Source organism: Thamnophis elegans, chromosome 14, assembly GCF_009769535.1.
Source record: "Thamnophis elegans isolate rThaEle1 chromosome 14, rThaEle1.pri, whole genome shotgun sequence".
Classification (NCBI taxonomy): domain Eukaryota; kingdom Metazoa; phylum Chordata; class Lepidosauria; order Squamata; family Colubridae; genus Thamnophis; species Thamnophis elegans.
This window is the reverse complement of record NC_045554.1, coordinates 43,672,634-43,697,114: the sequence shown is the minus strand read 5'-3', so window position 1 is coordinate 43,697,114 and position 24,481 is coordinate 43,672,634. Positions and strand designations below refer to the sequence as shown.

General features: G+C 42.1%; 1 protein-coding gene across 1 annotated transcript in view; it reads left to right on the top strand.

The window, feature by feature from the left end:
- The window catches only part of TOX3 (TOX high mobility group box family member 3), a 74,632-nt gene that overhangs the window by 42,960 nt on the left and 7,191 nt on the right, over positions 1–24,481 (top strand). The window contains exon 2 of the mRNA XM_032231143.1: positions 19,286–19,348. Coding sequence (XP_032087034.1) covers positions 19,286–19,348 — 63 coding nt within the window. The remainder of the gene's footprint in view (positions 1–19,285; positions 19,349–24,481) is intronic.

Sequence of the window (24,481 nt, the reverse complement as noted above, 5' to 3'; positions counted from 1 at the left end):
ATTCTTTAGCTCTCGGTCTACGGGTGCCTCCATTAATTAATACAAATATACCAGCTATTGGCTTGAGCAGAATCCGGTGTGGTTGTGGATAATAATTGCTCAGCATGAGCCTCATTATCCATTCTGACCTTAGGCTACAAATGCCCGCCAGCTACTTTACAATAAATATTAAAATATCAGAATAAAACCACCATAATATCCCAACGACATACCGAAGGGGCCAAGGGACCAAAACGTGGAGCAGTGCTACTTTGACAACATTTAGGGAAAGGAACTCACTTGGTGGTGATGGATAAGTAGCTCTCAATGTAGGAGCACAATCGAAGCCTAACATTTCTGTCGCTAAACAGAGATGGGCGGTTAAGTGAGTTTTGCCCCCTTTTACGATCTTTCCCCATACGGTTGCTAAGTGAATCGCTAAGTGAATTTGGCTCCCCCCCCCCAATTGACTTTGCTCGTCAGAAAGTCTGAAAAGGGGATCACGACATGAAGAGAACAAAGATGTTTAGGAGACTGGAGGCTAAAACATACGAAGAACAGTTGCAGGAACTAGGTATGTCTAGTTTGATTAAAAGAAGGACATGGGGAGACATGATAGCGGCGTTCCGATATCTCAGGGGTTGCCCCAAAGAAGAGGGAGTCAAGCTATTCTCCAAGGCACCTGAAGGCAGGACAAGAAGCAATGGGTGGAAACGAATCAAGAAGAGATCTAACCTAGAATGAAAGAGAAATTTCCTGATGGTGGAATGGCTTGCCTTCAGAAGTTGTGGGTGCTCTATAACTTTGGGGGGCCGGGGCGGGGGTTAAGGAGAGATTGGGCAACCATTTGTCTGAAATGGTTTAGGATTTCCTGCTTGAGCAAGGGGTTGGACTAGAAGACCTCCAAGGTCATTTCCTACTCTGTTACTCTACCCTACTCTACCCTACCCTACCCAACCCTACCTGTTCTGTCCCCCCTTCTCCGCTCGTTAAACAGACGACAGGCAAACAAACTTAAAAGGAACTCTCTTTATCAGTTCTCGGCTACGAGCCCAAAAATAACATAGTTACAGTCTCTGCCTGAAGATAACGGAATGAAAAACAAATCTTTCTTACAGCAACACAAGTTGAACAAAACGAAAGCAAAGCACTTCTTCCAAAGTCTCTCCGAATCAGGGTTACAGAAAAACAAAGCACTTATCCAAGTGCATCTTACATAAACCACGACTGATGATCAAACCGTGTTGAACGAAGTGAGGAACGTTGACTCCTGCAACTAGGGCATGGCACCATCTGTCCTTTTATCCCCAGAATATGCCCCTAACGAGCCCCAGCTGCATAATTAATCTTGCATCCCGAAAAGACTCAACAGAAGACTGCTGCTGAGTCACAACACTTACCCTACCCTACTCTACTCTACTCTACTCTATCCTCCATCCTCTATCCTGTATCCTCTATCTTCTATCCTCCATCCTATCCCTGGGATGCTGCTGTCATAAATACGAGCCAGCTGCCAAACCTCCGAATTTGGATCATCCCACGGGGATGCTGAAGGGTCGTAAGTGTGAAAAACGGCCATAAGTCCCCTTTCCCGCCCCAGTGTGGATGTAACTTCAAACGGCCCCAAAGCGAATTATCGCATGTCAAGAACTGCTTGTATTTAGAAACTCCCGACTTCCAGGAAAATAAATAAAAGGAAGGCCCAGATTTGACAGGAAGGCCCAGGAGTTAGAAGTGGCCGATGTAATGAAGATGAATGGAGAAGTTTGGCCTGGGAAAGATCACCTACTGGGCAAACCAGCTTAGGTTACCGAGGGGGTGTGACGGAGCCTCACGTGTCCATTTATCAGTGTCATATTTTGGACCGAAAGTGAGCGGTGTTTTTCCCCCCACTCCTCCTCCTTAGATGAATAGGTCAGTTTTAATATATATATATATGGCTCTTGTAGAACATTTGTTTGATGTATTTCCATTAGCTGGGCAATAATAGAAAAAGCGAAGAGAAACATGAAACCCTCATTTCCATCACTCCAACCCAGCAAATACTAATGACTAATACGGCCAGCCTTACATTGATTTTTCTTTAATGTTTCTCACTTATACACTTTCTGTAAAATAATGGGGAAGGATAACATCAAGGGGGTAAAGCAGATATCAATACCGGTGGCGAAGGAAGGTTGGGGGGAGAAAAAAAATAAGATTTTCTTGAGCGTTTCCATGGGACTGCTTCCATATGCTGTGTTTCTGGGCTGAAACCGAAAATTGATTTTATATAAATCTTCCAGAAGGGCAAGTTAAAATTCTGAGACTTGAGAGAGAACCAAAAAAATAAAATAAAAAAAGCTACCTCATTTAAAATGCACACACAATTTAGGATTTGTTCGCTGAAGCATAACGAATTTTCTTCCCCAACCCCCAGCATATCCCAATTATGCAAATGAAACATTTTCATCTTATTTAATGGAAAGAAACCAAACTAATCATAAGTGTGTTGATCTTCCTCTTCCTCCTCCTCTTCCTCTTCTCTTCCCCCTTCTTTCTTTCCTTCCTTCCTTCCTTCCTTCCTTCCTCCTCTTCTTCTCTTTCTCTTCCTCCTCTTCCCTCCTCCTCCTTTCCTTCTCCTTCTCCTCCTTTTCCCTCCTCCTCCTCCTCATCTCCTTTTCCTCTTCCTTCCTCCTCCTCCTCTTCTTCCTCTTCTCCTCCTCCTCCTCTTCTTCCTCTTCTCCTCCTCCCCCTCTTCTTCTCTTTCTCTTTCTCCTATTCCCTCCTCCGCCTCCTTCTCCTCCTCTTCTCCTTCTCCTCATCTTCCCTCCTCCTCTTCATCTCCTCCTCTTCCTTCCTCTTCTCCTCCCCCCTCTTCCTTCCTTCCTCCTCCTCTTCTTCTCTTTCTCTTCCTCCTCTTCCCTCCTCCTCTTCTTCTCCTTCTTCTCCTCTTCCCTCCTCCTCCTCCTCCTCCTCCTCCTCATCTTCTCTTCCTTCCTCCTCCTCCCCCTCTTCCTTCCTTCCTCCTCCTCTTCTCTTTCTCTTCCTCCTCTTCCCTCCTCCTCCTCTTCTCATTCTCCTTCTCCTCCTCTTCCCTCCTCCTCCTCCTCTTCTTCTTCTCTTACTCCTTCTCTTTCTCCCCTCCTCCTCTCTCCTTCCCCTTCCAGGATAAAACCATTTCGTAAAGACTTCTGAAACAGTGTGGTTTGCAAAGCCCTTTAGCAAAATATTGCAATTTTCCCCGCCTCCCTCCCCAATCTCTCAAATTTAGCAGCGGGGTAAAAAGTTTGAAAGCACAATGGTGATGCAAGGCCTTGTTTTCACAAATGTGGGTGTGGAAGCAGGTATTTTAAAATGTTAACGCAAGCCTTCCACCCATATGTTTCCATAATTTAAATTAATTTTGGGTACCGTCGTATTGTTAATCTTTTGGTGAGTTGTTGATTGGCATTTCGCAGACATATTTCTGGAAAGTTCCCAGAACCATTTTCTTGCAGGCTTTTTTGGCAGTAGCAGAGAGCAACCGTTTTCCCCCCCCACAAATTGGAGTCTTGTAGAGGCCTGGGAAGGCAGCCAAGATTTAAATTACCCAATAACCTCTGCTCTTTATATAGCTTGTATTCCTCCATGCTACAGGAGAGTGATTTGTTTAATACAGTCAGTCCTGCAGCATATAATAGACTGATAGATGAGTAATTCCCTGGCAGTGCATGTTTCTTAAATTCGTATAGATTGAACAACTGGGCCGCGGCGCTCCCTTCTAGGTGTGCAAACAGTAACTATTAACAGGGAGTTAAAAAGGTTCTGGTGGGGATAATGTTTTGGTTTGAACGTTTGCAACGAGAGCAAATGTTATTTTCCTTTGTCTTTTATTTTCTCGGAACATGATTTCATATTACCCTCCCTGTTTGCATTTTTTTCTTTTTCACTCGGCGTCTATAAATATTGATTTTGGCATTTGGCGTTGGGCTGAAAATTGAATTTGCTATCCGTCTGCAATCGGGGCCATGTAGTTAACGGCTCGGTGGCTAAGACACTGAGCTTGTCGAGCAGAAAGGTCGGCCGTCCGGCCGTTCGAATCCCTAGCGCCGCGTAACGGAGTGAGCTCCCATGACTTGTCCCAGCTTCTGCCAACCTAGCAGTTCGAAAGCATGGTAAAAATGCAAGTGGAAAAATAGAAACCACCTTTGGTGGGAAGGGAACAGCGTTCCATGCTCCTTCGGTGTTTAGTCATGCTGGCCACATGACCATGGAGGCGTCTTTGAATAGTGCTGGCTCTTCGGCTTTAAAACAGAGATGAGCACCGCCCCCTAGAGTCGGGAACGACTAGCACATATGTGTTAGGGGAGCCTTTACATTTACTTTTAGACAATGGCTCCGTTCTTTTATTTCTATTTTTTATTTTTCTGCGTTGCATTTGACTTGTTCTTTGTTTCTTCCTTTCTCCACTCCATGTTAAAAATGTGTCCCTGAGAATGGATATCTGTCCAAGCAAACAGCAAGAAGCTTTTTTTCCCCACCTTCAAAGCCAAGCCGCTCCTCTTCATATTGTGGAGTTCATGTTTATTTAAAAGCTTAAAATCATGATGCCAAATCTCTTTTTTCCCCCTCCTTTTTTTGGGGGGGGGGGGCTCGGACAAAATTGATTTTGCTCACAAAAATGCCAAGGTTTGAAAGAGAATATTCAGAAATATGCAAATCTCGGCTGAGATACAGATCTGTTTGAGCAGCTGTGCCTTAGCGGTTTGAGGTTGTCTCCCTTCCCTTTCTCTCTCTTAACCTTGAGAGATTATTTAGCCGTGGTGTGAACATTTTAAAACAAAATTGTCACCTGCTTGTAGGGATGGGAAAGAGAAAACCCCACATACATTATTTTGTGTGTGTGGGGGGGGGGGGGAGAAGGGCCTAGATTTGGTGATCCAAATCTTTTAAAGCTGAGCAGCTTAAATGCTTTCTCTTTACAAGCACATAAAGCCCAGCCTGTGCAAATATTGAATTATACAAAGAGATGATTTCTTCTTCTTCTTCTTCTTCTTCTTCTTCTTCTTCTCCTTCTCCTTCTCCTTCTCCTCCTTCTCCTTCTCCTCCTCCTCCTCCTCCTCCTCCTCCTCCTCCTCCTTCTCCTTCTCCTCCTTCTCCTTTTTTCCATAACAGTGCCCCGCTGCTTTCTCTGGAGAGATGCCAAACGGTAGTTAGAAAGAATGACGTGCCAATCAGAAATTATTATTGAAACTAGGACCTGTTCTGCTGCCATATCTTATCTGGAAGTGTCAAGCTGATATAAGTCAGATGCTTTACTTTCCAACTTAAAAACTCTTCTGTGTGCAAATTCAGTTTGTTGCAAGCTAATCCTGCGGGTGACAGGATCTCGCCGAGAACTCTGTTCAGATTTCCGCGATAGCAACGAAGGGTTTGTGCGCTGTGTTAAAGAAAGAGACGGCTCGCAGCACTCAACACAGAATTTCCTAATCTGTGTCCCTGGAAATAAGACCTCCCCGGATAATAAGCCCAATCGGGCTTTTGGGCGCATGCGCTAAAATAAGCCCTCCCCTGAAAATATTGCAACACAACAGCAGCCATGAGGGGACCATGCTCTCCACCTCCTGCACCTCAAAAATAATAAGACCTCACCGAAAATAAGGCCAGGCGCTTATTTCGGGGGGTCAAAAGAAAATAAGACCCTGTCTTATTTTTGGGGAAAGACGGAAAACATGCTTTCAAATTAAGTTTGGCCAACTTGGCTGAGAATTATGGTAGCTGAAATCACAATGCATCTTTCATTATTGATCAGGAAAAAGTTTTTATTAATCTGCAGAAGGTGTCTCCTACATTGTTTGTTATAGGCGTGGACTGAAGTATAGAGAGAGCTTGACTTATGTACACAGTTCAGCCCAAAATCTCTAAGAGAGTTTTTCAGTGGGTTTGGCTCCATTTTTATGACTTCTTGCCACCGTTGTTATCTGAATCACTGCAGTGGTTAAGTTAGGAACATGGTTGTTAAGTGATTCAGAGTCAGAAGGTCGCAAAAGAGAATCAGGTGACCCCGGGGCTCTGCAAACCGTCATAAATATGAGAAACAGTTTGCTAAGTGTCTGAATTTTGATCACAGGATGGTGCAACGGTCATCAGTGTGAAACACGGCCGTAATTCCCTTTTTCCCATTGCTGTTGTAACTTGGAACGTGACTGAATGAATGGGGACCACCTTTGGCAGCCTTCTGATCAGCAAAATGGGGCAAAATTCACTTAACAAGGGTCTTGCTTAGCCACAGAAATTTGGGGTTTCAGTTGTGTCAGTTCTCAGTTGCAGAGAAGAGCAACAAAGATGATTAGGGGACTGGAGGCTAAAACACACAAAGAACAGTTACAGGAATTGGGTATGTGTGGTTTAATGAAAAAAAGGACTAGGGGTGACATGATAGTAGTACAATACAATACAATAGCAGAGTTGGAAGGGACCTTGGAGGTCTTCTAGTCCAACCCCCTGCCTAGGCAGGAAACCCTATACCGTTTCAGACAAATGGCTATCCAACATCTTCTTAAAGACTTCCAGTGTTGGGGCATTCACAACTTCTGGAAGCAAATTGTTCCACTGATGAATTGTTCTCATTGTCAGGAAATTTCTCTTTAGTTCTAAGTTGCTTCTCTCCTTGATTAGTTTCCACCCATTGCGTCTTGTCCTGTCTTCAGGTGCCTTGGAGAATAGGTTGACTCCCTCTTCTTTGTGGCAACACTTGAGATATCGGAAGACTGCTATGATGTCTCCCCTAGTCCTTCTTTTCATTAAATTAGACATACCCAGTTCCTGCAACCGTTGTTCATATGTTTTAGTCTCCAGTCCCTTAATCCTCTTTGTTGCTCTTCTCTGCACTCTTTCTAGAGTCTCCACATCTTTTCTACATCGTGGCGACCAAAACTGAATTCCGTATTCCAAGTGTGGCCTTACCAAAGGCATTATAAAGTGGTATTAATACTTCACGTGATCTCGATTCTATCCCTCTATTTATGCAGCCTAGAACTGTGTTGGCTTTTTTGGCAGCTGCTGCACACGGCTGGCTCATATTAAAGAACTGGCTCAAGTTAAGTTAAGGTTAACCTTAATAAAGCTTAACTTTATTGTCATTGTGAAATTAAATGCCATCCTCAGTGTTCATTAGAACTATAAAAATAAAACACACACACACACACACATCCTTCATATTCCGAAGAATACGGTATTCTATGTTCTGTGAGGAAGACTACCTTCTGATGTTAATCTCCTCACCGTGATGTGCATTATTCAGGCATCCCAGCTCTCCATATTTGTTGTTGATTAACTTCTACAAAACGGAAGGGCCTGTTCGGTTCCACCACAAATGCGCGCACAACAAAAGCGCGCCTGACTAAACCGCAGTGTCTAAAGCGTGGTGACAAAACCGCGCGACGAATGAGCGACTAATTAGCTCTAAAGCGCGCCAACAAAAGCGCGCCGCCAAAAGCGCGCCGACAGAAGTGCGCTGTAATGTAACCCTCAACCTAAACCTAACCCTAAACCTAACCCTAAGCCTAACCCTAAGCCTAACCCTAAACCTAACCCTAAACCTAACTGTAAATCTTACCTTAAATGAAATCGCGCTTCTGTCGGCGCGCTGTTGTCGCCGCGCTTTTGAAATTGCGGTTTTAGCGCCGTGGTGTTGTCGGCGCGCTTGTGACGTTCGCGCTTTTGACGGGTCACGGCCTGTTCTACTCCCGTCCACGTTAGTCCCGGGAGAAGCTGAAATGTTCTCATGTCATGTCAAGTGCCACGAGTGAATCTTCATGAATTACCGCATGTTTGGAAGTTGCTGGAGTTTGGAAGGAAAACAACGCTCTGCTAAAACAGGGGACAACTTAAGAGGAGAAAGTATTGACTTAACTAAAACCAAGTTTCCAAGTTTCAACTGTAAGGAAACATTGTCAAGTTACAATGGATGGGTTGGTTTTGTACTTTCGTTTTGAACTGATAACACATTTTCATTTGTTTTGGATTTCTCTTCAGGATGGCAGTCTTAGAAAGTAGTTTATTTTTCCACCATGTTTTATACAAAGGGTAGCGTGAGGTGTCTCAGTAATATTCTGGGGTATTAAGAAAGTTACTTTAATATGACATGACAAAAAGCAAGGAAGTATTATAGTGGACGAATGTCCCGTTGTATTATTAATCATCTGTTATTTAATTGAAATGCTTTATCCAAAAATAGTATCACCCCCATTCATGCCACATCAGTTTCATAAGAGGAAATATATTATTAGGTGGTTATTACCTATCTAGCAATTAAATTCAGATTCTGTTTCTTTGAAGGGAAATGCTATAACATGATTATAACGAAGAAGTAAGATCGTGCCTGCTCACGACTGTGTTTAACTAAAAATATCTCCCCTAACCTTTTATTATTCTGATTATAATATAGTTCCATCTGTTTTCTACATTATTTTTCCTCCTATTCCTCATTCACAAGAATTTGAGGTGTTGCAATAGAACCCGATAACGTTCCAGATTAGAATTAAGAGTTTTCACGTCCGTAAGTGACATTTGACAGAAGAGTCGTAGGAAAAGCTACTTAAGAGACCAATGGCCATATAATTAGCTGTGGTTGAAATCTGTAGGCGTGTCCAACAGTAGTATAAAACCAGCTTTTGGGATTTGAAGGTTTTCAGATTTAGATTCAATGTCTAGATTTCATATTGTGTGCACCTTCTACACTAGCCAAGGTGGCACAGTGGTTAGAGTGCAGTATTGCAGGCTACTTCAGCTGACTGCTAGCTGCAGTTCGGCAGTTCAAATCTCACCATCTCAAGGTTGACTCAGCCTTTCATCCTTCCGAGGTGAGTAAAATGAGGACCCAGATTTTTTGGGGCAATATGCTGACTCTATAAACTGTTTAGAGAGGGCTGTAAAAGAACTGTAAAGTGGTATATAAGTCTAAGAGCTATTGCCCTTCCTTCCTTCCTTCCTTCCTTCCTTCCTTCCTGATACAATGATTAGAGTGCAGTATTGCAGGCTCTGCCCTCAGCTAGCAGTTTGATCCCGACTGGCTCAAGGTTGACTCATCCTTTCATCCTTTCGAGGTGGGTAAAATGAGGACACAGATTGTTGGGGGCAATATGCTGACTCTATAAACTGCTTAGAGGTGTCTGTAAAAGAACTGTAAAGCAGTATATAATTCTAAGGGCTATTGCCCTTCCTTCATTCCTTGCTTCCTTCCTTGCTTCCTTGCTTCCTTCCTTGTACAATGATTAGGATGCAGTATTGCAGGCTCTGCTATCTACCTATTACCTACCTACCTACCTACCTACTTATATTGTTTTGATATGGTTGTAAGACAAATCAATTACCCACATCTATCCATCCATCCATCCATCCATCCATCCATCTATCTATCTATCTATCTAGTTTGATGTAAATAAATCATCCATCCATCCATCCATCCATCCATCCATCCATCCATCCATCCATCCATCTATCTATCTATCTATCTATCTATCTATCTATCTAATCTTTATCCTGCCCTTTGTTATTTTATACTCAAAACAAGACTCATAAATAAATACAACCAATTCTTAAAAATAATTTCATAAATAAAGCAAATATAACCAATGCTTTTACCCATGCATGTATTATATCAAAAGGTTATGCTCCCTACTTCTTTTCATTATTGTTCAACCGTTATGAGATCTTCATAGATAAAAGGAGACCAAGCCAGGTTTCCTTACATCCTGGCATATCATAGTTTCTTATCATGGGAAAGCTGATTAGGGGTGACTCTTTGAAGAGCTTGGAGAGTAGGAGACGTTACAAAGAAAAATAGAAATTACATGGCCCAATATATTTTAATTTAGGCTCTTAATGACAAACTTCATTGAGTAAAGCTGATTTTCTGTATTTCTGTATTACTTTATATTGTTGTTGTGTTGTTGTTGTGGTTGTTGTTGTTGAGAGAAAGTACTTCTCTACATTCTAGTGTTGGGACTAATCCTGCCGAAATATCATCCATCCAGTTCCTCATCTTTTGATTTATTGTTTGTGGCTGTCCTGATTTCCACGTGATTCCTCGTTAGTGAAACAAAACTTAGATTTCTCCATTCACTTCATTTGGCATTTCATTCAGTCGAAGAAACTGGGAACACAAACATGAATTCAAAAACTCTTTCCCCCCCACCCTTCCAAACGCTTAATTTTTAATTCCTGCCTTTATCCAACATTTTATTTGCTAGACAGTTGTGATTATTAATCCTGGAAAGCAATCAAATCCCTTCCAAATGCAGAGAAGATGTTATCTGGTAAAGTGATTAAGATACAGTAGTTAAGCCTGTAAAATAATTAAGTTTTGGTTCTTAATTGCATCTTTGGGAATCAGTTCCTTCCTTCCTTTTCTTGCCAGAAATGCAAAGCAAAGGATGAGATGCTAAATGTGGCAATTTAACTGAACCTCTACATCTGTAATGTTGATTTCTAATTCTCCACACTGCTCCGAACACAATTGATTCCAATTTCAATTTTTTTAGCAATAGAAAATTGCTTAGCACCAAATGACAAAGACTACGAGAAAGACAGAAGCCAAGAAAAGTTAAAAGAGGAGAATTCTCATTGATCTTTTCCACACACACACACTGAGTTTTTTATTTTTTTTACAAATATAATCAAATCAATGCGCGAACAATGTAGCACCTGGGTGTCATACACTCTAATACAAGTAAAACTAATACAGTTACTCATAATTATTACATTCAATCAACTTAGGTTTTTGTAATAATAATAATGCAGATTTAAATCAGGTTGCGATCTATCATTATTCAATAATTCCATGTTTTTCTTCTTGTTACTTTTATTTTATTATATAAAAATGCATACACTAATATCCCCCCTTCTCTTATTTCTATCACTTATTCTAACTTTTAATCCAGTCACCCTTTATTAAAAGACATTTTCTTTCCATCCTGTCTGATTTGTAATCATGTCACCCACCTAAGAAAAGAAAAAAAGAAAGAGAGAGAAAAGGAAAAACAGATCAGAACAACAGCAAAAAAGAGAAATCATCTAAGAGAAAGACAGAAGCCAAGAAAAGTTAAAAGAAAAGAATTCTGATTGATCTCTTTATTGAATGAATCTCCTGACTTACCATGCATCAAGAAAACAAGTGTAAATGAAATTAATGGTGTTCTCAGACTAGTTTTATTTTCTTTATCATATCTTTGTAACAAAAGTATATCTTATTCTTACTGATTTAGTTATCTACAACCACAAGCAGAATGCTTAAATTGACTTGGACTTTTGCAGAAAGTGAAGGTAGTCCTCAACTTATGACCACAGTGTCAGGAGTTCCAAGTGCTACATTGCAAGCAAAAAGTCCAAGGCAGGGATGTAGATTCCTCAAAGAATAGCTTTATTGGGAATGTCACATCGGCACATCTCTGGTGAAAGCCAACTCTGAGGTGCCCTTTGGTTTTCATCTAGTTAAAAGTAAAAGTTTTTCCCTCAACCCAAAACCATCAGTCACATGGCTCAATCAAGGCAGCATCTGATGACATCACTCCTCCTTCCTCCAGCCAGGAGTGAGAACGACCTTGGTTCCCAAGGGAAAGTATTTTGTTTTGACTACACAGTTCCAGCTATCTCTAATCCCCACCCCCCTATCCCTCAGCTCCAATGTAGCAGCACTGAAACTCCAAGATAGCTTCGGCCAGGACAGCTTCAGGGTTGACACACAGTTGAGACCAAAATTTATGTTGTTAAGTGAGAATATTTGTTAAGTGAAGTCGCTGGAGTTGTAAAATTAAGTCACAGAGTTGTGAAGTGAAACTGGCTTTCCCGTGGATTTGGCTTGTCAGAAGGTCGCAAAGGATGATGACGTGACTTCGAGACACTTCGACCGTCATACATATGAATCAGTTGTCCAATCATCTGAATTTTGAGCACAGGACCAAGGGGCTGCTGCAACGGTCCATCAGGGTGAAACACAGTCCTAAGTCACTTTTTCAGTGCTGCTAACTGCTGTAAGTCAAGGACTACCGGCTCCCTTATGAAATGGGAATTGTGTCGGGGAAGAGAGCCCTGAAGACAGATCCTTTTGAAACTGCCTCTCCAAAATTAAATCTTCCACCGGGGGAGAGGGGAAGAGAAGGGCAAAAGCTCTTTTGTTCCGTTGGGTCTGATTTATAGCATTTCCCAGCTGATCGCCAAGAAGTTGCGGCCCTACCTGAACCGGGAGGCTCTCACAACAGTCACTCGAGCCCTTGTGATCTCTAGGCTGGAATACTGCAATGTGCTCTACATGGGGCTGCCCTTGAAGAGCATCCGGCGACTTCAGCTAGTTCAGAACGCGGCCGCGCGAGTGATCATGGGCGCACCACGGTTCGCCCATATAACACCGATCCTCCGTGAGCTGCGCTGGCTACCTGTTGATCGTCGGGTGCACTTCAGGGTCTTACTTACCACCTATAAAGCGCTCCATGGTAGTGGATCTGGCTATCTGAGAGACCGCCTCCTGCCAATTACCTCCCTGCGTCCCATCAGATCGCACAGGGTAGGCCTCCTCCGAATTCCATCCGCCAGTCAGTGCCGACTGGCGACTACGCGGAGGAGAGCCTTCTCAGTTGCAGCTCCGACGCTTTGGAACACCCTCCCCGTGGAGATCCGCACCCTCACCACAGTCCAGGCCTTCCGCACAGCCCTCAAGATCTGGCTATCCCGTCAGGCCTGGGGATAGGATTTATTCTCACCCCGCCCGAATGTTGAGTGAATGTTGTGTTTTTATAGTTAATTTCTTTACTCACATTTTTTTTCTTTTAAGTCTTGTCTTGCACTCCCTTCCCCCCATTGTTGTAAGCCGCCCTGAGTCCCCTCAGGGAAAAGGGCGGCATATAAATGCTCATTAAAATTCTAAAAAAAATTCTAAAAAAAAAAATTTGCTAAATTAAAAACCATTCATAATAAGCCTTATAGAGATACACAAAAGATAAAGGAGAGAGACAAAGCTTTGTGTCTCCATTTCTCCAGACCTCAGGTGAAAGATTCTTAAATTGCTTGGCCTGCTAGTGCCAGCTGCTTGATTTCAGATGCCAGCAGAGCTGTGTTTCATCAGGAGCTGGCACACTTTAGTGCTAATGTTTTTACTGATCCCCCCCCCCCCCCGCCATTTCTCTGGGGCCAGTGCTAATTAATGGATACAATTCGTAGCTGATTAGTTGTAGATCTTACATTAATTACATGCACATGTTCACTGTTCAGAGGATTATTTGTATCGCGGCCTTTTTCCCCCCTCCGTCTAGAGTTATTAGATTTTTTTAAAAAAACAATGCATCGGTGTAAAATTGGTGGTGACTCTAGAAAGAGTGCAGAGAAGAGCAGCAAAGGTGATTAGGGGACTGGAGGCTAAAACATAGCAATAGCAATATAGCAATAGCAGTTAGACTTATATACCGCTTCATAGGGCTTTCAGCCCTCTCTAAGCGGTTTACAGAGTGAGCATATTGCCCCCAACAATCCAGGTCCTCATTTTACCCACCTCGGAAGGATGGAAGGCTGAGTCAACCCTGAGCCGGTGAGATTTGAACAGCCGAACTGCAGAACTGCAGTCAGCTGAAGTAGCCTGCAGTGCTGCATTTAACCACTGCGCCACCTCGGCTCTCAAAACATAATGAAGAACGGTTTCAGGAATTGGGTATGTCTAGTTTGATGAAAAGAAGGACTTTGGGGTGACATGAGAGCAGTGTTCCAATATCTAAGAGCTGTGGGGGAGCAGTGGTTAGAATGTAGTATTGCAGGCTAAATCTGCCGACTGCCAGCAGTTCAATTCCCACCAGGCTCAAGCTTGACTCAACCTCCCATCCTTCTTAGCTGAGTAAAGTGAGGAACCAGATCGTTGGATGCGATAGGCTGATTCTGTAAACAATTTAAAGAGGGCTATAAAAGCATTATGAAGCGGTATAAAAGTCTAAGGGTTATTCCTATTCCTGAGAGTTTGCCACAAAGAAGAGAGGGGTCAAATCATTCTCCAAAACACCTGAAGGCAGAACAAGAAGCAATGGATGGAAACAAATCAAGGAGAGAACCAGCCTAGAACTAAGGAGAAAGTTCCTGACATTTAGAACAATTAATCAATCAGTGGCTCCCCTCCAGAAGTTGTGATGTTCTTTAGAAATCGTCTAAAGAACATCAGGGTAGCAAAATTGACTCTTGGTTCCCAACCAACCTGTATTTTTGGCCAACATACATGCTTGGATGGAAATTGAAACCTTGGCATTACCTGCTGAATTCGTCTGGATTTAATTTTATTTCTCCTGCTGGTTCATTTCTATTAACGGAGGACTACGAGTGACATGATAGCAGTGTTCCAATATCTCAGGGGCTGCCACAAAGAAGAGGGAGCCAAGCTATTCCCCAAAGCAGCTGAAGGCAGGAGAAGAAGCGATGGATGGAAACTAATCAAGGAGAGAAGCAGCTTGGAACTAAGGAGAAATTTTCTGACAGTTAGAACAATTAACCAGTGGAACAACTTGCCTCTAGAAGTTGTGGGAGCTCCAGCACTGGAGGTTTTTAAAAAGAGATTCGACAGCCATTTATAGGGTTTTCTGCCTGAGCAGGGGTTGGATTAGAAGACCTCCAAGGTCCCTTCCAATTCTATTAAGAGCCGAGGTGGTGCAGTGGTTAAATGTAGCACTGCAGGCTACTTCAGCTGACTGCAGTTCTGCAGTTCGGCTGTTCAAATCTCACCGGCTCAGGGTTGACTCAGCCTTCCATCCTTCCGAGGTGGATAAAATGAGGACCCAGATTGTTGTTGAGGGCAATATGCTGACTCTGTAAACCGCTTAGAGAGGGCTGAAAGCCCTATGAAGCGGTATATAAGTCTAACTGCTATTGCTATTGCTATTATTCTGTATTAGAAATAAGCTCTCTCTATAGATTATGGATTTGTTTTAATTTTAATTTTAAATAGAAGTAGAACAGACAGCTTTTTTTTCATTGTTTCCAGTAGTCAATCAAAACAGTTCACCGACAAAAGGGCGCCCGATGAAACCGCGGTGACAAAGCCGCGAGTTCTAAACCACGCAGACGAATGAGCACAGAAGCATGCCGACAACAGTGCGCCGACAGAAGCGTGCGCTAAACCTAACCCTAAACCTAACCCTAAACATAAACCTAAACCTAACCCTTACCTTAACTTAAATCACGCTTCTGTCGGCGCGATGTTGTCGGCGCATTGATGCCGTCACGGTTTTTGCACCGCGGTTTTATCAGCGCGCTTTTGTCGTGCGCGCATTTGTCGGGTACACGAATCAAAACATTTGATCTCCACAATGTTTGATCTGCCATACATCTGGTGCTTAACTGCAATCTTCAATTCTGATTACATCTCCATGAAGAACACGGAGCAGAAATGGTCATGAACTGTACATTGAAAGTTTTTTTGCCAGAAAACTTTGGAAGGGAAAGACATAAAGAACAGCGCAGGAATGAATCGAAGGGTACGTCCTCACGCCCCAGCTACCGATTTTTATTAAAATTCCTCACATACTTGCCATGAACAAGAGGCTTTACATTTTTGTGGCCCCTGGTCTTTCAAACCTCTTCTGTTTGCTGCGTATTTTTCTGAAATGTTGAGATAAAATGAATCTCAAGGATGAGTTACTGTGGGAAAAAAGTTGAAGTTAAGATATAGGGCTAAGGACGATGAAGAGTAGTAGAGACATCACAAAATGAATTCCACCTTTTTGGTTTTTTTGTCCCAATACTTGACAAGAGTTGCAAAAATCTACAAAAAATCTTTAAAAAGAGACTCTATGTTTTTATGTAAAAAAGAGCCTTTGCATTTTTTTTTATGTACACTGAGAACTTATGCACCAAAAACAAATTCCTTGTGTGTCCAATCACACTTTTGTAAGTAGTTGTGTGTGACTTTCTCAGCACAAGTGATACAGTATAACAAACATTGTAAATGGATGTGTCTTTCCTCGCATAGAGCCGAGGTGGCGCAGTGGGTAGAGTGCAGTACTGCAGGCCACTTCAGCTGACTGCTAGTTCAGCAGTTCAGTGGTTCAAATCTCACCGGCTCAGGGTTGACTCAGCCTTCCATCCTTCCGAGGTGGGTAAAATGAGGACCCAGATTGTTGTTGGGGGCAATATGCTGACTCTGTAAACCGCTTAGAGAGGCCTGAAAGGCCTATGAAGTGGTATATAAGTCTAACTGCTATTGCTAACTGCTATTGCTATTGCTAACTTTGGAGTAAAATGTAACTTTCTAATAAAATTTAGCAATTCAAATTAAAATAATTTAAAAAAAACCCCAAAATAACAAAAACAAAAGCAGGTATTTGATGTTTTGAGATTCAACGGTGTTGTCTTTCTTCAGGGTTAAATTGAGGAGGTAATTTAAGGAGTTGGTAATTAAATTCTCACCTAACCTTTCTATACTTGTCTTTCTATCACTCACACAGCTTAAACGTTTAATCACAATTTCATTATTAAATATGATGCAACTTTTGTTTTTAGCTATCGTTAATTTGCTTAACAATTTCAGTAACTCAGTGCATTCGTTTTATAATCTTCAGATTTGCCATATAATGTGGTGTTGTGTTGTTAGTTGCAAAGTCATGTCGTGACTCATCGCGACCCCATGGACAACGTTCCTCCAGGCCTTCCTCTCCTCTACCATCCTCTGGAGTCCATTTAAGCTCACGCCGGCTGCTTCAATGACTCCATCCAGCCACCTCATTCTCTGTCGTCCCCTTCTTCTTTTGCCCTCCATCGTTCCCAGCATCAGGCCCTTCTCCAGTGAGTCCTTCCTTCTCATCAGGTGGCCAAAGCATTTGAGTTTCCTCTTCAGGATGTGGCCTTCTAAAGAGCAGTCAGGGTTGATCTCCTCTAGGACTGACCGGTTGGATCGCCTTGCAGTCCAAGAGACTCACAGGAGCCTTCTCCAGCACCAGCGTTCAAAGGCCTCCATTCTTTGGCACTCAACCTTCCTTATGGTCCAACTTTCACAGTAATACACTGCAACTGGGAAAACCACAGCCTTGACTATACACATATGTACTGTAAGACGTAGAGAGAGCTTTATTAAATTTTACTTAATATTTTATTTCTATAATTTCCCTTAACAAGAGGTCACTCTGCTAACTTTATACTAATTGTCTTCAATGGTACTTTAGCTTTGGGCACTGCCTGTAATAAAATTGTGCATCAGTGTCTATATGCATGTGTGTGTGTGTGTGTACAAAGTGCATACGCTATTTTGCAGGAGCAAAATGTGTGGTAGATACACATAATAAGAAATAAAATATATATTTATGTAAAACAAAGTACAGGTGATCCTCTACGTACGACCACAATTGCCCCCAAAATGTATGACATTAAGCGAGACAGTTAAGAGAGTTTTGCCTCGTTTTATGACTTTCCGTGCCCCGATTGTTAAGTACATCACTACCTAAGTCGTTAAGTTAGCAACATGCTCGTTAAGTGGATCTGGCTTCCCCCTTGACTTTGCTGGTCACAAAAGTTGGTCACATGACCCCAGGATACAACAACGGTCATAAAAATGAGTCAGTTGCCAAACGTCTGAATTTTGATCCCCTGGTAATGGGGACCTTGCATTGGACATAAATGTGAAAAAGTGTGACCCGTCAAAACCGCGGTCCACTAAAGCGCGCCCGATCAAAGCGCGTACGTGACATCATCAGCAGCGCGACAAATAAAATTAAAAATAAATTAAATTAAAATTAAATTAAAGCAAGCCGATTCACATAAAGGTAAGGGTTGGGGTTAGGTTAAGGGTTAGGGTTAGGTTTAGGGTTATGTTAAGCGTTAGGGTTAGGGTTAGGGTTAGGTTAAGGGTTAGCGTTAGGTTTAGCATTAGGTTAAGGGTTAGATTTAGGGTTAGGTTAAGGGTTAGGCTTAGGGTTAGGCTTAGGGTTAGGTTTAGGGTTAGGTTTGGGGGGGTTAGGGTAAGGTTTTCGTGTTAATATTAAATTTACCGCTCACAGCGTGCCGTTTTCGTCGCGCTGTGATGACGTCACGTACACGCTTTCGTCGAGCGCGCTTTAGTCTACCATGGATTTGTGGTGGAACCGTGAAAAAGAGCCATAAATCCCTTTTTTCATTGTCGTCGTAACTTCAGACAGTCACTGAATGAATGGTTGCGAGTCAAGGACTATCTGTACTACTTGTATTGAGTATGGAAGAATCTGAACTCTGCCCGATGTTGATATAACAAGTTTGGAAGTTCTACTTAGTGAGTTTCAGCTTTTTGGGATTCTTTTCCATGCTGTCATAATCTTATGACTATTGCACACATCTAATCGTGCCTTATGTGCATTATTATCCTTATATATAGACTGCTGTCAAAATGGCTTCGGCTGAAAGGGAGGGGCAAATTTATCTATTATTATTGTCTATATATTAAAAAAATGGCTGTGTGTGTATGTGTTTTGCAACATAACTCTGGAACGCTGTAAGCAATTTCAGACAATAGCAATAGCAATAGCAGTTAGACCTATATACCGCTTCATAGGGCTTTCAGCCCTCTCTAAGCGGTTTACAGAGTCAGCATATTGTCCCCAACCACAATCCGGGTCCTCATTTTACCCACCTCGGAAGGATGGAAGGCTGAGTCAACCTTGAGCCGGTGAGATTTGAACCGCCGAACTGCAGCTAGCAGTCAGCTGAAGTGGCTTGCAGTACTGCACTCTAACCACTGCGCCACCTCGGCTCGGCCAAACTTGATACACAGATTACTTACCCTCTGGAAACAAATACTGTGGGGGGTAAGACACCCCTAACACATCCCCCCGGGGGGGTGTTCTGTTAAGATACAGCCTGTTGTGCCTTAAAATGGCTTCTACTGTACAGCGCTGTGGAGTTGCCATGGTAACGGTACTCCACGAGGGGGCTTCCACTGGTAAAGGGCAAAATCCAACATTAGAAATGGCGGCAGCGACTTTCACAGAAGGAGGGTTGGGGTGAATAAATACCTGCGCAGCGCCAGGTTATCAGCTGGTTCAAAATAAAAATGGTAAAGATATATTGGGATACAACGGTTCTAGAAGGAACAATTAAACAATTAAGAGTTTTTAAGAAAGACCAACCAAGGCCTGCGGATGTGCTCAGAATTTCCAGCTGAACATCTGATCTAAGAGTTGTTGAAGCCTGACAAGTGCGAGAAGTGTGCCAAATTAATTCTCCCTACTCCTATAGCGTTAGCATCAAAGTTGTCCTTACAACCTTTACATTGTCCAGGGTGTATTACGCGGTGAAAATACAGCGCAATTCAATATCGTGCAATATACTAATAATAGCCTGCTTTTCCTTTCAGTTTGGCAACAATAACTATATGAATATGGCAGAAGCAAATAACGCATTTTTTGCAACGAATGAGGTAAGCATCACATTTTCTGCCCCCCCCGACAAACACTCTTTGCTTTACCCTGTAATTTTGTTGTTCACTTTTATAATGTTTGCAGCCTTTTTCGATAGATGATGGGCGAAGTGCTTACATTTTCTGTGTTTTACAGAGCACAAAATAAAGTCTTTAATGAGAGAGAAAATAACCTGACACTTTACCATTGCCGGTCAATTTAGTTGTCTGTAAGAGCGTTAACTTGCGTACCATGTCGATAAAAACAAATCTGTGTAAATGTGCATTTGTGTCTCTCTGTGTGCGCGCGCAGACCTGTTTGTATCGGGCACAAAAACCAGGTCTGGGCGTGAAGGGTCCAGTTTAAACTGATTTATTGCTAAAATAAGGGACGTGGTGGCTCGGTGGCTTAGATGATGAGTTCATCGATCAGAAGGTTGGGAGTTCGGTGGTTTGAATCCCTAGTGCCGCATAACGGAGTGAGCTTCCATTACTTGTCCCAGCTTCAACCAAACCGAGCAGTTCGAAAGCATGTAAAAAGCGCAAGTAGAAAAATAGGGACCACCTTTGGTGGGAAGGTAACAGCGTTCCGTGCACCTTCGACGTTGAGTCATGCCGGCCACATGACCACGGAGACGTCTTCGGACAGCGCTGGCTCTTCGGCTTTGAAACGGAGATGAGCACCACCCCCTAGAGTCAGGAACGACTAGCACATATGTGCAAAGGGCCACTGCGTTCCTCTGATGCGCACATACATACATACATACATAAAGGCAACCAGAAGGAAGCAGAATTAAGGCACAGTAGGCACACATTTTAGAGCAGATTCACTGAACGCTAATCATCTAATTAGGGCCATAGATACAAACACTTTATTTTTTTTTTCAATTTAGGTTCTTAGGAAAAGAAAGGGAACACAGCTCGTTTGTAGGATTATATGTTTGCTGGGAGAGAGTCATGGTGGCTTGGACCAACGGAAGCATTATATCTGAATTGATAAAGTCTGCCTCGATCACAGGGCGACGGACTTGACCAATATCTTGGAAAGAGGGCAGTGGGGCATTGCCAGCCCAACATTCCTATTCTTTCAATCTGTCGGTCCTCTCCTTGACAATCTTCTAAAGAACCTCAGAGTAGCAAAAGTAACTGGGGTTCCAAACCGAGCTGTTTTTTTTGGGGGGGGGGGGCAACCAACATACATGCTTGGATGGAAATGGAAACCTTGGCCGAATTTGTCTGGCTTTATTTTTATTTCTCTTGCTGGTTCATTTGTATTAATAGAGGATTAGGGGAGACATGATAGCAGTCTTCCGATATCTCAGGGGCTGCCGCGGGAGTCAAGCTATCTTTCAAAGCTCCAGAAGGCAGGACAAGAAGCAATGGGTGGAAACTTAAATCAAGGAGAGAGGCAACCTAGAACTATGGAGAAATTTCCCGAAAGTGGGAACCATTAATCGGTGGAACAACTTGCCTCCAGAAGTTGTGGGTGCTCTTATCACTGCAGATTTTTTTAAACGAGATTGGACAACGATTTGTCTGAAATGGTATGAAGTGTCCTGCCTGAGCTAGGGGTTGGACTAGAAGACCTCCAAGGTCCCTTCCAACTCTGTTCCCAGTTCTGAAGGATTGAAAATTGCAGCAAACTCCTCCAGCATCTGAGTTGGACTTCAGAATGGACCTTGTAAACAGAAACGTCTAAGATCAGTAGACATATGGTCAGCAATCAAGCTTTTCTGCCACTGAGCCAGATATCTATATCGATAGATAGATAGATAGATGATAGATGATAGATAGATAGATAGATAGATAGATAGATGATAGATAGATAGATAGATAGATAGATAGATAGATAGATGATAGATAGATAGATAGATAGATAGATAGATAGCAAGATAGATAGATAGATAGATAGCAAGATAGATAGATAGATAGATAGATGATAGATAGATAGATAGATAGATAGATAGATAGATAGATAGATATAGACAGATAGACAGACATAGAGATAGTGATCGATAGATATAGATATATCTATATGGACAGAGGATGGAAGCAGTGAACTTCCTCCCATATTTGGGCATACCGGGGGTTGTAACTTTAAATACATACCTATCACCCTGGCTCAGCTGATAAGGAGTAGAACTCTGTGGCTTAGTGGTTAACACATCTGCCTAAAATGCAATACAGCACAGGTTCTAATCCCAGTAAGGGTATGGCTAGCTGATGAAATCGAAATAGCTTGAAATAGATCTATACTAGTCTCCCTTTATTTATTTATCAGCACAAATACAACAGATAGATAGATAGATAGATAGATAGATAGATAGATAGATAGATATAGAGATAGATAGAGAGTGATAGTGATAGATATAGATATAGATAGAGATAGATAGAGAGTGATAGTGATAGTGATAGATATAGATAGAGAGAGAGAGAGAGAGAGAGAGAGTGATAGTGATAGTGATAGAGATAGATAGATAGAGATAGAGATAGATAGAGTGATAGTGATAGATAGATATAGATAGATAGATAGATAGATAGAGATAGAGATAGATAGAGAGTGATAGTGATAGTGATAGTGATAGATAAATATATATATATAGAGAGAGTGATAGTGATAGAGATAGATAGAGATAGATAGAGTGATAGTGATAGAGATAGATATAGATAGATAGATAGAGATAGAGATAGGTAGAGAGTGATAGTGATAGTGATAGATATAGATAGATAGATAAATAGATAGATAGAGAGAGTGATAGTGATAGATAGAGATAGATAGATAGAGATAGAGATAGATAGAGAGTGATAGTGATAGGTATAGATAGATAGATAGATAGATAGATAGATAGATAGATAGATAGATAGATAGATAGATAGATAGATCCCCCTATATCCTTGAACAGTAGAGAGAGAGAAAAATTATAGAGGAGAAAAATGATTGGAGGGCCTGATAAATGTGACTCTATGCAATGCGGTATTTTTATGATCATAGTTTTAAAACAATGCCTGGCTCTCTCTCCCTCCTTCTCTCTTCCTTTCCTTCCAACAAGATCGCTTAGATAAGGGGAAGATTGCTTGGCACAGGGCTTGATTCAGTGTTGGTTGTGGTAATGAACACCCCCCCCCCTTTACCCCCAATCTGTAATGACAACATGATGTTTCATTCTGTAGAATTTCATTCCTCCATTTGAATCAAACATTGATGAAGGCTCTAGTGCCAGCAGCTGTTCAGAGACAATTTAATTCCAGCTGTGATAATTCACCGTGTCAGACATTGGCTGTTATATGTTGATACAACAGCTCTCCAAATTTGCATTTTTATCAAAAGGAACAAATGTTTTGAACATTTTGGTGCAGATGGCATTTAAACACATGCACCGGCGTGTTTTTTTGTTTTGTTGTTGTTGTTGTTTTTGTTGTTAAGGATTGGGGGATTTTCCAGAAAGTAATTTAAGAGAGAAAAGCATGAAAAAGTTAATAGCTCTTACAATCATGATGGGCAGCACAACCTTCTTAAAAAAAAAAAACATTGCATAGTCCCTTCTGGATCCTAAGAGAGCCTTTCTCCAGAATCAAATTCCAAGGCATGGAGACACTTTTCCAGAAGAGGAGCAGGCCAAATCATTTAGAATAAGGCTATTTTCAGCACTGGCCCTTCTCTTCATTTAGATTAGGTTCATTTTATCTACACATGACTTACAGCAATCAAAGCATGAGGCAGTTTTAATTCTTCTCGTGTGTGTGTGTGTGTGTGTTTAAGTCAAACCCTAGGTATACATCAGTGGTGGGTTTCAAAAATTGTTCAAACCTACTCTGTGGGTGTGGCCTCCTTTGTGGGAGTGGCTTGCCACCCATGTGACCGAATGGGAGTGGCTTACCGCCCATGTGAAGATGCTGATGACACTTGTCAGAACCACCTTAAATTACCCCCCACACAGCACTGGCATGCGTAAGAATAGGATGTCAACTTGCTTTTTAAAAGGCATCTTTGGTTTGCGTTAAAACAACTTCAACACACGCAATGTTCTGATTGCACCACAAACGCAGTAGTCATCCTTACCTTTCACAGAGGCCCTGAGTTTTATAAATAGGAGCATGATAGTGTAGAATAATCATATCCAAGGACCAGTGGTGGGTTTCAAAACAGTTTGGAACCTCTTCTGTAGGTGTGGCCTGCTTTCCGGGTCCACTGGTGGAACCTCTTCTAACCGGTTCGGTAGATTTGACGAACCGGTTCTACCGAATAGGTGCGAACTGGTAGGAACCCACCTCTGGTATACATCTAGAAAACATGGCAAACACAACCATCTTTGAAAAACTTGCTGCAGAATAAAATAATGTTGCAGGGAAGCATATAGATAACCCAACTACTGGAGTTTTTTTTTTCCTTTTTGCAAAGTAAATTCTACTGCCACGTCTGACTTAATTTATACTTGGAAGGACTACAGAACAGTTGAAGATAGAATAGAATAAAATAGAATAGAATAGAATAGAGAATAGAATAGCAGAGTTGGAAGGTCTTCTAGTCCAACTCCCTGCTTAGGCAGGAAACCCTATACCATTTCAGACAAATGGTCATCCACCTCGGCCTAGAGCCGAGGTGGCGCAGTGGTTAGAGTGCAGCACTGCAGGCTACTTCAGCTGACTGCAGTTCAGCAGTTCGGCTGTTCAAATCTCACCGGCTCAGGGTTGACTCAGCCTTCCATCCTTCCGAGGTGGGTAAAATGAGGACCCGGATTGTTGTTGGGGGCAATATGCTGACTCTGTAAACCGCTTAGAGAGGGCTGAAAGCCCTATGAAGCGGTATATAATTCTAACTGCTATTGCTATTGCTATTGCTATCTTCTTAAGATAGATAGAGAGACAGACAGACAGAGACAGGGATGGATGGATCTAGATCTATCTATCTATCTATCTATCTATCTATCTATCTATCTATCTATCTATCTATCTATCTATCTATCTATCATCTACCTACCTACCTACCTACCTACCTACCTACCTCTATCTATCTATCTATCTATCTATCTATCTATCTATCTATCTATCTATCTATCTATCTATCTATCTATCATCTACCTACCTACCTACCTACCTCTACCTACCTACCTACCTACCTACCTACCTACCTACCTACCTACCTACCTACCTACC